The sequence below is a fragment of the Pelobates fuscus genome, chromosome 5 (genome assembly GCF_036172605.1).
Source record: "Pelobates fuscus isolate aPelFus1 chromosome 5, aPelFus1.pri, whole genome shotgun sequence".
In the NCBI taxonomy this organism is placed as follows: Eukaryota; Metazoa; Chordata; class Amphibia; order Anura; family Pelobatidae; genus Pelobates; species Pelobates fuscus.
Window position 1 is genome coordinate 67,985,910 of NC_086321.1, and position 15,802 is coordinate 68,001,711.

The 15,802-nt window shown below is 37.1% G+C and overlaps 1 protein-coding gene across 1 annotated transcript in view; it reads right to left on the bottom strand.

The window, feature by feature from the left end:
* NPR3 (natriuretic peptide receptor 3) overlaps positions 1 to 9,559 on the bottom strand; it is a 117,227-nt gene extending 107,668 nt beyond the window's left edge. Inside the window, exons 1-2 of the mRNA XM_063456836.1 lie at positions 9,497 to 9,559; positions 7,413 to 8,154 (exon numbers count right to left, since the gene is read on the bottom strand). Coding sequence (XP_063312906.1) covers positions 7,413 to 8,088 — 676 coding nt within the window. The 5' untranslated portion in view covers positions 8,089 to 8,154; positions 9,497 to 9,559. The remainder of the gene's footprint in view (positions 1 to 7,412; positions 8,155 to 9,496) is intronic.
* Positions 9,560 to 15,802: the final 6,243 nt, after the last annotated feature.

The following is a 15,802-nucleotide window of genomic DNA, read 5'->3' on the forward strand; positions in this document are numbered from 1 at the left end:
TGTTATTAACACTGTATACATATTGCTGTTTGTTTGGAGTTATACATAAATTTACTTTCACCTATGCACTAATGCTTGCCTTATGACAATATCTACTGTACAGGAGCCTACATGGATCAGTGTGTCCGGATCTCCTGAAACGCATCCAGGAAAGGTGGAGATGGGAATGAGAGCAAGCAGAAATAAGAGCCAACACACATGTACAAATCTGAATTGCTAAGTGTACCCTCCATAGTCAGTTTTGAATTGCTGATCCAAAGTGTCTCAAAGTGTCTAACCACATAGTAATTCAATTAGGGTAGGAATATGAGCCTTGTATGGTTAAAATAATAATCTATTTTACTTGAGCAGCCAGAAAGGATTCTGTTAATACAACTGACACAAGTGAAACTACTGACAACAAAGTTCACAGTGTGATAACAGTATCTGCTCTCAATAGAAATAAATTATAGGGAGCCATTTAATGGAGTCCTTACAGCCATTTAATTGTGTGCAAGTCACCAGGATTAAAAAGGAAACGGTCACCTCCCAGGATTTTTAATAATATGTTTACTTGTCTCTATATTTAACAAATATGCTTGTGTGAAGTATGAAAAACAAATAAAAGAGTTACTCTATCTATTAGAACCAATACAGCTCACTTGGGAGTGCCATTGCCCCTTTCCTCGGTAATGGTTCCAACCATATTGTTATGGTTCGCCCTTTTACTTGGGTGCTGCAATTCCCCTGATCATCTTTGGAGGCAGATTTGCAACATTCGGTTTTTGCTAAGCTAAAGAAGCCAGATATCAATCCTGAAGCTCACTGATTGGCTGAGAGCATCAGCGGACCTCACTCAGCCAATCAATGAGCATGTGTGCATCAAAAGCAGCACAGAACTGACATTAGCCAGCTCGGACCTCTGTATATTTCATAGTGAAATGCTGCACATGCAGACTCCAGGCACCATGAATACTTTAAATCACTGAAGTGGTCATGGTACTTTGAGTAACCCTTTAACACAGGGCTGTCCAACCTTGCGGCCCCCCAGATGTTGCTGAACTACAACTCCCATGATTCTTTCAATGAAGCAGATAACCAGGGAATCATGGGAGTTGTAGTTCAGCAACATCTGGGGGGCCGCAGGTTGGACAGCCCTGCTTTAACACATAGATGGTTTTTCAATTATGTAAATTCCAGAGAAATTACATTTCCTCTTGAAAGATAAACAAATGTAATTTTCTTACAGTGATATTTCCTCTTTCCTTCACACCTCTAAATGCTTTTGAAGTGTTCACAGGGTGAAGCATGAAGCAAAATTACTAACAAAACATATTTTTATCTTTGTAACACATCAAGGCAATGATGCCAAAATACTGCCAAGAGCACATGTGGTCAAGTATCTTTTGTGTCTCAAAATGCAGTACACATGCACTTGTACTTGGGAATCCAATTTATCCAGCCCATCTTCCATGCTTGTCTATTTTGGCCCAAGGTTTGACTTCCCATTTCTCTACAATTCCAAGTTTAGTGAATTATTCAATTAAAATAAAGAGACACAACAGTAATGTTTTCTAAAGACTCTTTCTTTATATAAAACTCAGCATTAACAATGCTGTTTGTCCGGTTTAAATAATAGATTCTAACCCACATACATTTGTTTTGTTGTGCAATTTGAGCTCTTATCTTAACCATCTCCAAAAGATTTTGAGCACCAGTTATAAAGCAGATATTAAAATTTTAAAATATACAAAATGGAAAAAAAATCAGAAGTGCTCAGGTGCAAACTGGGAATTGTAAACTCAGCAAAGGAGAAAGGTGCTTAAGTGAAATTATTATTCAAAAAGAAACAAGTTAAAACAACCTTCTTGGCAAGTTTGCCAAACAAATAATCATTTCAGAGGACTTTTGCTATTTTGACTTGAGATTTGTTGCTACATTTAAATAAAGTTTTAAGTTTGTAGCAATAGATTTAAAGGTTCTGGATCTCAGCATGCATTTGTGCTTTCCGAAGCATTTGGTCATTTCAAAGTAAATTTCAAACCTCATTTTGCAAGAGTGCACATACATGGGATAACCTGAAATTTGACATTTTTTAGACCAAAAAGTAAGAGTTTTTTTCTTAACAACTACTGGAACGATATACTGCAATTCTAAATAAGCATCAATAAGAACCAAGATTGACAACAGGGTCATTAGATAGGCAAAGTAATTCTCATATTCTATATCTCTATCTCTGGAGCTGCAACTTTATATTATTTATGGTGAATCCAACAAAGTTTTTCCACATTCTGCACTACTACAAATTCTACTGAATTCATTAGCACAATTGAGGAGTATGCTGAGTTAACGTTCTTAATACTTTTCAAACCCAGGTCTAAAGTTACAACAAATCAATTATCATATCAACACTTGGGTGAAATATTAATTATAATCAGCATGCTGAGATCGAATGGGTACAAAGGCACTTATAATTCTTTGCATTTTAGACTCTGTATCAGTAATTTTATATACACATTATTGATAAAACAGGTAAACAACTGTTTAAATATAAATCCTCTTATCACTCTATTAAAAGGAAAAAGTAATTAAAAAAAGCTTTGCGCAATTACGTTTATACCACTGTTCAGATTTATCAAGGTAAAGCTGTATCAAACCCGTGGCACAACTCTAAAGTGCAGGACATCCTTATTATATCCTAATAATAATGGTCTTGAATATTAATGTGGAAAGAAGTCATTATAGTAAATACAAATACTATCATAAACGTATAAAGAAATGCTATATGTTAAAAAAAAAACATGTATTTCTGTCACTATAGCTTCCAATATCACTATTAAGCTTACTGGCCCCTGTGTAACCTATGTAAAAGTTCAGTCGACTCAACTTTATTCAACTTTGCTCCGCCTCCTTGGCTAAAATCAGCAAAATTGACCACCTCAGGCAATCCAATGCTTCGGGAAGCTATTGCGTATGCACGGCAACATGACGCACTGTGCCAATCAGCATCTCCTCATAAAGATGCATTGAAAGCTGGGAAATGGTTCAGTGTCTCCATGCAGAGCGTGGATAGGCTGAACATCAGTGTTGCAAGTTGTGCAGCACTGACCCGGAAGCACCTCTAGTGGCCGTCTGAATGACTACTAGTAGTGTCCCTAGGCAGCAATGTAAACACTTTTAAATTAAAATGCCTGTAGGGACATGCTATAGAGACCAGAACAACTACATTAAACTGCAGTTGTTCTGGTGACGATAGTGTCCCTATAAGTAACTTCAAGATTCCTCAACATGTCAAGCAAATTTAAAGTTTGTTGAGATTAAACTGTTTAGTTTCATTCACAGACAACACAGACGGAGTGTAGGACGAGATGGCTTATAATATTAAATCACATTGTCCCTCAAGTAAACTATGAAAGTCAGGGACCACATTTGTTTTCCTCTTTAGTGGCGATAGACTTTTGCCCATGTGATTATGTAACTATTTATTTTCTATAGTAGTAACCTATTCAACAGTACTGTCACACAAATTTGCAAGCTTAAACTTGTTATCAAATAGTGACCTGGCCTATATATTCCATAGGTACCAACACTTTTTGGAAGGGCACCAACATTCATTCTTCTTAGATGCCAAATAATAAATTAGTAATTATACACACACCAGTGAGTTCCCATCAACATGTAATAACCAAGAGGGCTCTGTTAAATGTCCCTCCTATTCTTTAACCCTACACTCACTGGGGGTGTAGTTTAATAATTTTGAGAATAGGGGCCTTCTGCTTCTAATCTTTTTAACTATTTTTTTCAATCTAAAGTTGGGGAATATGATGGGGTTAATGGCTTCAGACCAAATAACCTTGTCAAGAAGAGAAGATGCAGCCCTAAGGCTTGAACATTTTTTACAATTGGCATGTTAATCAACTAAACCATCTTGCCTGCTATATAAATTATATTATTTTATATCTTGTAGAAATGATTTAAAGGGACCACAACATATACTGCATATACACCAAAGTATTTTTTATTTAAGGTAAAAAAAAAAAATGGAATGCAAATCTATTATACCTATAGAAAGAGCAGAGTTAATTGATGCAAACAATTGGCAGTACTGCAACAAGTACAGATATTATTATAAGACAACAGAGTCTTGCAACGCATGTCATTTGCATGAATGCTCTATTAGACATAAATATATTTGGCAACAGACTTTCATCAAGTGATGAAATATCATTGAGTAGACGTGTGTGACGGCGTGTCTGGAATAATGTAAGTATGTTGTAAAGCACTACAGAAAACTATAAAGATGGAGATGTCTACAAAAAACACAACAGGTTTTAAATTGAGTTAGCCTTGTAATGGATTGATTTACATAGAAACTATTTATGACATACTGCTTATTGCATTATTGGAAGGGAAGTATTACATCGTACCCAAATTTACACTAATGTCTTTCATGATAATCTCTTTTTAGGATTCCTTATTTTCTAATCACAACCACCGAGTGTTTTAGTCTTTTCCAGACCAAATCAATGCTCATACAATAATAAAGATTTGAGTGACATATATAATCCACTCAAAGCCTTGTTTCAGAGAAGTAATCAAGCGTGGTCAATACTAAATCATTTTAGCTACCATTTCATCTATGTCCTCTGGGGATATGGGGTGGGGGGGGTGTCTTATGTAATCATGTTTTGGAACAGAGTAAGATGATCACTAAATTTGTCAATGAAATTATCCTGTTATTGTTAACTTGGAAATATGCCAAGAGCAGACTAACTGGAGCACATATTGAATAACTTCCCATGAAATAATGTAAATTGGATGTGATTTCATATTTCATAGCTGCAGGGACATTCCTGCAGAGAACATAAATAATTATGTTTGGATAGACCAATGTATGTTTTTGTATATGCATTAATTTATCCTCTTCCTTAGAAGAAGGAGTATTGCCGCACTTTACGAAAAGTTATTTCCCCTTTCATATTCTGCACTTATCTCATTTTCCTACACGAATCAGACCTTAATGTTTTTATACCAGGCTTCCTGCCAGCTCTATGGTTATCTAGACACTCTAGACAAGGGGAGGCCAAAAGGTCGACCTCTTTCTGTTGCGGAGATAAAACTCCCATCATTCTTTGTAAGTCTTAATGTTATTTGAATTGTAGTCTTCCAATTACTGGCAATCTCCCTTTTCAGTCACCCCTGCTCTAGACATTGCCAAAGTTAGAGGATTTCATACATAGGTGTAGAAGCATCTAAGATGATGACAATATGGATTCAGGAACGTAAAAGTGCTCTGTGGCCTTAGATGTCACTTTCCCTTAAATTGGCTAAGGCAAAAAGTATCAATGAACACTTAGAGTGCCCACAGGTAGGTGGCTTTTCCCATGCACAATCATACAAAATATATCTGGTACAGTGATTTCACAAGGAATTTCAGACTGTGACAGTATGTTGTCCCATTACAACTGTTAACATATGTATTTACATATTCTTTAATTACCACCCTGTACTGAACTATATTACTTCCACTGGAAGGATAGTCTAGGCATCTATAGAATGTAAGCTCGATTGAGCAGGGTCCTCTTCAACCTATTGTTCCTGTAAGTTTATTTGTAATTGTCCTATTTATAGTTAAATCCCCTCTCATAATATTGTAAAGCGCTACGGAATCTGTTGGCGCTATATAAATGGCAATAATAATAATAATAATAATAATAATCTACTACCCTTTCTGTAATATAGTGTTTTCTTATATTAACACACAGTCTTAAGTCCACTCCCTACTTCAACCGTGACCTCTTGCTCCCATGCTTCTCGTTTTGTTGAAATTGAGGTCAAGTACATTCATGTATCTCATTTTATCAGTGTGTTGCTGTCAAGTTATCATATTAAGCACATTCATTTGCTTGTTTTATTGTACTGCATCTGTGTGTGATAAACAATTGAAGAAAGTTAGTCACTTCACCCAGGCATTCGAAGGGTTAGCCCCAATCTAAAGGTAGTTTGCATGGGATAACACTTGCATAATGCAGTTTTTCGTTGCTAATACATCTGATACCACGACTGTTTGAGTGGGTATTGCATGAATGTGATCAACGTGAGGCAGATATTAACTCCTTGAGTGTCAGTGTCTAACAGGGTGAGAAAACTAAACAGATTCAGAATGCATTGCACATTACTCTGGAATTGAAAGGGTCAAGTATTTTGCATTAGGTTAGCACTAGCACTAGTAAAGTTAAGCATCAAACTACAAAGAATTATTAAAAGTGCTCAATGGGGTGAACATCTACTCTAATCTCATGCCTTCCCCCAATCTTGAGTAGCACATTGTCTGTTCAGCCTTCCCCTTGGTCAACCCCAGCCAGTGGTAAACGACAGCGTACTGCAGTAAAAGTACATTAGCTCTTTTTGGATTCTCTTAACCTGCTCATTGCCAGTGAGGAAGCAACAGCTCCTCTGGCAGTGAATAGGTTACTAAACCAGACACTCCAAATACTTGTTTTATCCAGTGCAGCATACCTGGCTGCTAAGAATATATTAACTGGCAGTCTAGCTGACGAAGAAAGGTAATGCTCTACAAGTAAACCTAAAACATTTGCCAAGGGTCAGCAGAGGCAAAAGTTAAATATCTATTTGTTAAAAAAAAAATAAAAAAAATTAACTGGCATATAACAGCTCTAGAACATTGAATAAGGGCTGTGTGTATCTGTCATCTTTGGGCATGCTGCAGTTCCCTTGAATATTTTCTCTCTACAAAATGTTGTGCATTATTCTTTATCAAAAACGTGTCTCCTGGCACAAAACTGCAAATTATAACTAAAGAGAGTGACTGCACATTACTCTGTTTAAAGTTGAAAGTGGTACAAGATCTTTTCTCTATGCCTCATTGTCACAATGTCAGATGACAACATGCTTTTTTTTTTTTTTTTTTTTTTTAGAATACTGTCAAATCTACTCTATGAATCTTTGCATGAGATTAAGGAACTTTCTGTGCACTTTCTTAAAAGTGTGGGTTAAAAAAAAAAAAAAAAACATATTTAAATATCCATCCATAATAATTGATTGCACATAGACAGGATAAACCAGATCCCCAAGTATTGGATAAAATGAATTTATCCAATGAACTTGGGCTGCTGTACATTTTACTTGCAATGCAATCAACAGTTAATGTTAACATAAAAATTAGAGGTACAATGAATTATGTCTGGCACTGAAAGAAGTACCAGCACTAGTTAAAAATTGACAAATCCTATGTTAACACTCAAGGGCACCATTTATTAATTTATTTTTGTTCCCAGCACATGAATAATCTTTTGGATACGGTGCTTGCATTATTTTAAGCTTGACTTTTCTAGTAGCCAGTTTAGTGGCCTTTGCAATCCACTGACTATCTTTTCTATATATTACAACATGAGCCTTTTGCTAACACTCACCTCTCTCCCCTTCACTCTTAATGGAATGCACAATCCCATCAGCATCCACGTGCTTAGTTTCATCAAAGTCCTGGACGTTCATGGTATAACCTTCTTCTTTGAAGCTTTGGTGAACCCCTTCTATAGTGAAATAGCAGTTACGCTCCAGTTTGTCATCGCTGTAGAGGAGCATAGCCCTATCCCATTGGTGGTATTTGAACATGGCCAGAAACATCTCTCCCATCTTTGAGTAGGCAGGTGACACTCTAGTTAGATGCGTGTATTCCTCAGCCTTGTGGGTGAAACCTGTTGCCAAAGCACCGGCCGAAACCATGGGTATATTCCAGTGAGAGGCCAGCCTGGCCACCAGGGCGGCTGCATACTCGCACACAGGACCAAGGATCACATCAGGTTTCTGCTGGACAGCTGTGTCTACTAGATTGAACAGTGCCGTGTTCCCGCAATCAGAATTTTGATATGTGACACTGAAAGTTACACCTGGCAACAAAGAGTCATTCCCCTTAACAGATCTCAGAGCATATTCAATGGCAGGCTTAACCCTATCAATGGAGAACATATAGGTGTTATCCTTAGGTAAAATCACTAACATGTTTACTTTGTCCTCCTCCAGTGTGTTGCTCTTTGCTAAAAGAACCAAAGTCACCAAAAAAAAGTTAAATATTGGAAAAGATGACATCCTTCACAGATTCTATTCTCTGCACCTATTCCCTTTGGGTTCCTGGCTCTAGCAGCCTTCTATGCCCTAGACAGAGAATTAAAAAAAAAAAAAAAAAAAAAAAAAAAGGTTACAAATGTAACTCTTATTATGATTCAGTTCAAAAAAAGAAATTGTTTTTAAAGCAGGTCTTTCCTTAATGTTTCAGGTTCTCTAAGGTAACAGCCTGCACTCTCTCAATGATAGAGCATCTTCCGTTTGATCTTATTGACTCTCCTTGTTCCTTAGTATATCCTCTGTTTAAATAGTGTGGCAGCCAAGCCTGTTACCACACATGGTGCACTGAGGAAGACTTTTTTTTTTTTCTTTCTTTTTTTTTTCAAGAGTTACTCATTAACATTCCTGCGTCATTTCTCAGCCATCCGCCTCTTTCTTAAAGCTATACACTCTCCCTAGGCAGCAGCACACAGTATTGTTTTAGAAGTGAAAAAAAAAAAAAAAAAAAAGGCACAGGAAAAAACATCAATTTATATTGCAAGGGGGATATTATTATTATTCCACTGGTTTATATTATATAATCCAATTGCTTTATTGTTAATTGTGGTCAAGATACTTTACAGTTAATTGAAAGAAAAAAATATATATATCAGCATATGTATTATCACCATTATAAATGCAGGTAAAATTGTCTACATTGTAACAGGGAATTATAGGGCCAATACATTGTACATAACTTGTACAGGATAGTTTTAAAGTGTTTTTTTAAAGTGAAACTTTTTTCTTTTGTCATCAAATAGTTTTCTTATGAATAACTGCAGAAATCCAGTATTACAACATAACATACATTTTAAGCCACATTCTGCAGATATTTTGATCCTTTTTACAAGCAGACTCGGTTTTATCACACATATAATAAAAGTATCAATATTAGATTGACAGAAATCCAGCGGTGACCACAAGATAAAGCTTTGCTGCAAAATTGTGTACTTAACCCCTTCATGTCATTGATAATGAAGAGGGAGGGTCAAATGCTTTGGGCCCCCTGTTTTAACGTGACATATTTTAACCCTGGCTATACTGACTCCATACCTTTATTGCTATGATTCAACTTAATTAAAAAACAAAACAAAACAAAAAACAGCAACCTCCTTGATTATTGGAGGATAATATGCATTGCAATATTGCAATGCTGAGACCTCTGACACACCAGAGGTTAAGCACTGGGTGTCTAACTACGGCCACCAACTGCTGCACTTCAACTCCCACAACTCTCTGCTAGTCAAATGCTGGCAGAGAGTTGTGGGAGTTGGATCTCATTCCAGAAAAGCTGCTGTTGGACAACCAGGGGTTAACATATCAATTGCTCATTGATTTTTTTTAAAATGTATTTTATTATTATTATTAAATTTAAATCAGTGAATTTACTCACTGGACTGTCTTGGATTCCCTGCGGCTTCTGGTATGTTTGAGTGCACAGAGTGGAATTACAGCATGCTGCACTGTTGTTCAGTCTATCCATGTGGAACATTCTTTGGGAGTACTTTTTCACAATCTTGTGTAGTGCAGTTGGAATGAGAAGCCGTAGTGATTGAATGGCACCTAAGACTTCTCTGTCACTAGGCTAGAGGAAAAAAATAAAATAATAACATTTAAAATAAAAAATAAAAATAAAAAAAACCCAAAGGGGAATTTTGAAGTAATAACAAGAAAAAAAACAAGTAAACAAAAACAAATAGTTGGCTTTGTTTCCAGAAAGGTGAATGTTTAGCAGCATATGAATAATCATAGGAGAGACGGCAGTTTAACTGACTGAAGGGCTTGTGTTTCCCGGTAGATTTCACTGGAGAGTTGGAGGAGGAGTCGGGGATTACAGAGTGTGCAGTCATGCCGGAGTACAAGCTTACTCTCCCTGTCACAGTGTCTCCAGTCATACGGGCTAGCCCAAAACTTTCACTTTAACCTGAACTACACAGGGTTTTATTCACTAAACTGCCAATTGTGGAGAATTAACAAAGGAATTAAGAAATATTAGCAACATTGAAAAAAAAAAATAGCTAGGTGTCAAATCTCTTTCAGGTTTGGCTATTTTGTTTGCAGTATATATATTTAATTTGCTGTACCCTGGTCAGTTCTCCACAATTCAACTTCTACTGAACATAAAAAACAAAAGAAAAAAAAAATGGTTATGAAGAAGGATATGGTGGCTTTGGAACGTGACCCTAAATAGAATTTTGACGCACGTTCTGTTTGCACAGTCTGACAAGTTTAGAGAACTGGATCATCATTAAAAAGGTCTGTGCCTTGCGCACAAGAAGCAGCATAACAAGCATTTAGCCATTACTATGAGTGTATTATGTTATAGGCACACTTAGTGGCCATCTGAGGTCCTGCATGTTGTAATGAGCAGTGGGACGTTTTCACGACGAATATGCCAAAACTGTAGGTTGTCCATTAGAAGGGATGAATCAGTGAGCTGTTCATGGCATCTAGCTGTGAGCTGCTATTGTATGGAAACAATAGATTTTCTTTTTGATTTTTTTTCTTTTTGGAAACTAAAATGTTGCCTGGAGATTTGAGCACACATTGTGTGACATTAATGGCTTTATTCACTAAACAGTGAATTAAAAAGCAAATAGCAAAACCAAGGCATCAGTTGAATAGTTGAAAAACAAAATCTGAAACATACCTATATGCATCTAACTAGAGTGTCACCTGCCTACCTATTGTCAACCACCCTATGTTTTATAAATTGTCTTTTCAGCTCACCACATCTCACGGTTTATTTATACAGCTCATTTAAGTGGTCTGGGTGCAGTATCCCGTCCCACTTACTTCTGCAAGATAAATAACTGCAGTTTTTGAGAAATTGCAGGACAAAGACTGCCTCTAGTGGCTGTACAACAGACTAGAAGTGCTTCCTGGTCATAGACTTTTGGTGGCCTGACACTGGGCAACCTCGTGCTCTGCCCCTTAAATCCCCATAAAAGCAATGCTTCCCTACGGGGAGGGCCTAATGTGCTCACAGCGCATGCACATTAGCCCTTTCGACCTCATCGGACAGGGGGAACCAACCCAGCGTCGAGAGACATCGGCGCTGGAATCCAGTAAGTGACTAAAGCCTTTTTTTAACCCTTTAGATGCCAGATTGGGGGAATGGAGGACGGAGGGGGGTGAAACAGAGGGTTCTATAGTGTTAGGAATATAGCTTTGTATTCATAACATTATAGAATCCCTTTAACCCCTTAAGGACCAAACATCTGGAATAAAAGGGAATCATGACATGTCACACATGTCATGTGTTCTTAAGGCGTTAATCAATATACAAACTGCTAAGAGTACACATACTTTGTTTTTTTTTGTCAATCTTTGTTTATTAGAATATTTTTCAAAGTATTAAGTGGTACAGAAAATAGAAATAGAATGGCATTTAAACAACACATTAAGGTAAGTAAATACATCCTTCAGGCTGCTACCCCCTTCGAAGCGTATACATCAGGGGTTATGTGGCTTGGTATTTACGTGCGTTGGTGGTTGGACTTCAGTTCGCATGACCCCTAGTTGTCTAATTCGCTAAGGTTTACTGCGCCTCCTTTGGAGGGTCTAGGGGGTATGGAGGTATTACAGTTCTATATTTCACCCTCTGTGTCTCTGTCCTACATCCCAGGGCTCCCCCTGCCTTTTCCCTGTATTTGTTTGTAGCGTGTGTCAGGTGTCCCGGTGTAGTCCGGTTCATGTGGGTAGCCCATCTTCTTCTGTATTAACTAGTCTGTTCTCTCTACCTATTGTCTGTCCTATGTCACATGCCCCTAGGGGGTGTTATGAGACTGTCTAACCCGTTCGTGCATGGTATGTTTGCCTCCAGTTTACGCACCCTGAGATAGAGTCCCCACTATGTGTCCGAGGCGTACCTTGCCCCCTGTGCTTTAGGCGACCTGGAGTACACGTACTTTGATATTTTTTTCTGTACAGTGCATCATTTGTTTTACATACATCAGATGCCTAATCCTATCACTTATCCAATTTCCAACTCAAATTGTTAACCAGTCACCTAAAACTAAGATATAATCCAAAGACCTAATCCTAATTAATCTCTAAAACTAATTTTAACCCATATGCCTAACCTTTACCTATAAAGCCTAAATGAATCCTTTATAATAACTCTTGAAATAAATAGATTACCCTACACACAAGCTATTGAGAAATATAAAGTATATGGTATTTCAATAAATTAATTTAGGGAGTGGTCCACAAATGTACAGTTCACCAGGGGCAACATGAACTGTTGGGCCTGTTTATCAAGTCATGTTATGTGAGCCCGATAGCAAGGAATCAAATTGAATGGTGTTTTTTTATGCTTTTTTTTTAAAAAAAAACTTCAAATTCTTTATTTTTGTGGTGCAAATATTTAACACACGCTCTTGCAATGCCACAACATAGTTTAACAGGTACATGTTATATATGATCACTGCACACATTTTTAAATTAGGTAGCAGAGTTACAGGCTTAGCCAACATGTGTAAAGTATGTGGAAATGCGTAGTGAGTTGTCATCGTTGAATACCCAGACATGTTGATGATCATGTGAAAATAAGTTGTATAACAGGCTTTTAAATCATTAGTACGGGGAAATGATTATTGAAAATAAAAGAGTGAAACATGTACAATGCCCATGAGACTAAACAGCAGGGCCCAAGGTATGCAGACTATATGCACGGTGGTTGAGTAGGTAAGTATGCATTATGAGAAACAAGAGTGATACGCAAGATTAATGAGAGATGTTTAGAGTACCAGATTAATGTAAGACCACAGCATCGTTGTTCAAGATCAGCTGCACAGCAGGTAACCCCTGGTGGTGAGAGCAGAAGGGGTCTGTGGCAGTAAAGTTGCGACTGGGTAAGAATAATGCTCTTCAGGTTAGGTTTAGTCCCAGGGACCGTCCATGCCATTCACCCCTCGCCATCTCTTGTGCCAGGATCATTCGGTCCCGGCTTGAGACTAAGAAGTAGCCGGAGCAGGATGTCGCCAAGTCGTGTGGCAGCCGCTGGGTTCTGCTTGCCGGCACTTGGTGCTTGAGGGAGTGACTAAGGACTCTCGCCGCAGCATGTCAGGGAGTATTCTCTTCTACGCTGTCTCCTTTAGAGTGTCGCTGCTTCCTTCTGCCTGCATACAGCATGGCCTGCGTGTATATAGGCTAAGGCTTGTGAGAGTGCATGGCAGTCAGGCTCCGCCCCTCTTTATGCATCTTTTAATTCCATAGTTACATATTTTCATAGCTGAAAAGAGACTTGTGTCCATCAAGTTTATATTCCTCACATATGTTTTTGCTGTTGATCCAAAAGAAGGAAAAACCCAGCCTGAAGCGTTTCCAAGATTACTCATTAAACACTGAACTGAGCGAATGAAAATCTGAATGGCAAAATTTAGACTCAAATAGCCATACTGTGATTATAGCTGAATTTGAGAATTTTGCTATTTTGATTTTAATCTGCAATGCTTTTAGTGAATAATAACTTTGATTGTATCTGTTATAGAAGAGCAATGATACTCAATGACCTTCTTTAAATGTAAAAAAAAAATAAAAAAATCCCCAAATATTAACCACTGTAGTTTATAAGTAATGCAATACGCATCCCTCTGTACCTATCAGTTTATTGCAGGGTAATGTGACCGCTGATATTATTATTTTATTATTTATATAGCGCCAGCAAATTCCGTAGCGCTGTACAATGGGATATCACAGGTGCAATATTAAAAAAATACCAGTATACTAAAAGAAAATGAATTAGCATTTGTTATTGCTGCATTAACTTGTCATCTAGCCTCTAATATATTATTTTGCTAACTAATGTTTGTTTAGTTTTATAATTTAATGAGCTTTATAAGATTAACAACAGGTCATGGTGCACGTCACAGGTTAAGAAACAAATCAATTGCATGATAGCACACTGCCATCTACTGGACAAAAGACTGATTCACAGCTGCTTAAAACAGGGTAGCCTACTTGTAAATTGTATATATAACATATACATCTGGTTTTCTTTCTATGATTTGTGGTTATTGTTAGAAATGCTACTTTACTGAGAGAGCAATAGATATCTGGAAAAATCTTGATGTACTAAATGATTTCAATAATGTACAGGATGTAGCTATCTTGAAGAACAATCGAAAATGAGCGAGTTAGGTACAGGATATACAGAACTTATGTAACAAATATAAATGAACCCTAAAATGTATTGCCAGACCTTAGAATGGCTGGATTTAAAGTTAATATAGAAAAGTACAAGAAAGGCCACGGTCAGGGAAACAGAATGTGCGTAAATGGTAGACAAGATAAAAATACACGCTCTCCGAAAACCGAACTTGAAACTAAGGCAGGGCACTAAAAAATAGCTACTTTAAGTTTAGATAGCAAAAGGAGGGCTCTGATTGGACCACAGAAGTCACAACGCACTCACATTTGCGAGCATCAGAAACAAGGACCTAAGAAGTCTTAATAGGTTCTGGCGCGCCGCGGCTGGCGTCTCTCATACTTCCTTAAACTCTGAATAGAAGCAAATTGAAATCTGAATTGTGAAATTTAGGTGAAAATATCATCTATTTTAACAAATTCTGCTATTCAGATTTAAATTTACAACTTAGAGTTTAGTGAACAACTGTTATATTCTATAATTGTAGTATACAATAGCCAGTTTGTGCTTATCTGATGTTGCTCTGGTCTTTCTCATTTGAATTGAAAACGCTTAGCTCGAAAATAGAAATAACTTAATCAATAAAACTTCATCCTCTATGCTTTTTGACAAAAAAGAACTCTGGAAGATGCAGGTTGCAAGGAAGTGTTTTTGACCTTTTTAGTCATCCAAAGTGTATTCTAGTCCCTGACTAAGTTAGCATACGTATCCTTGATTTATTTTTAAGTCATGGTACTGCACAAATCAATATGTTTTGTAAAACTAGCACTCAAGCTTACTTGTTCAACTGACCAGGCCCATGTTTCGCTCTGTACATAAAATGGCAAAATAGGCTCATTGTAGGCTTAAATATCAGCATAACCAGCACCTAGGCCACAAAAATACCAATAGCTTATTAACAGTACATATTAATCTGGAAAAGTATATGATCCAAGCATTAAGTAGAATGTGCTGCCCAAAAAAATAAAACAAACCAAACAAAACAAAAAAAAAAGCCACAAATCACAGAAAGTACCAGTTCGAATGCACCATGATCATGCATTTCAAGATCGTCTATCAACATTGTAAGCGTTATATTTTGATGGTCAGTGCTATTCATATATGTTTCAAAAGCATGTGGAACTTACAGGTGTCTGGAAAAACATGGCCAAGCTGACAACAGTACAACAATGTGTGTACATTACATACAGATAATGTACAAATAATTTGTATTAAATGATTACCTGCACTTGGCTGCTCCACCTGCTGGAGAGATGCAGAAATGCTTAAGCCATACACTTCTGTTGCTATACATATTACCAAGCTGCTTTGTAGTTCCTAAAACATTCTTAGTTGTTTATTACCATAACTTCTCCTTCTGTATTTAAAAAACAGTACTTTTACAGATTGCAAAAATATCATCTAAAATCTATGAGCTTAACTAAGACTTTTCAACAGATCAAAATGTTGCTGGGTCTATTAATGGTAAAATAAAATCTTCTTCATTGCTTACACTGGAGTCATATATTTACATTTCAATATACAGATACACTGTCGCACACGCATACG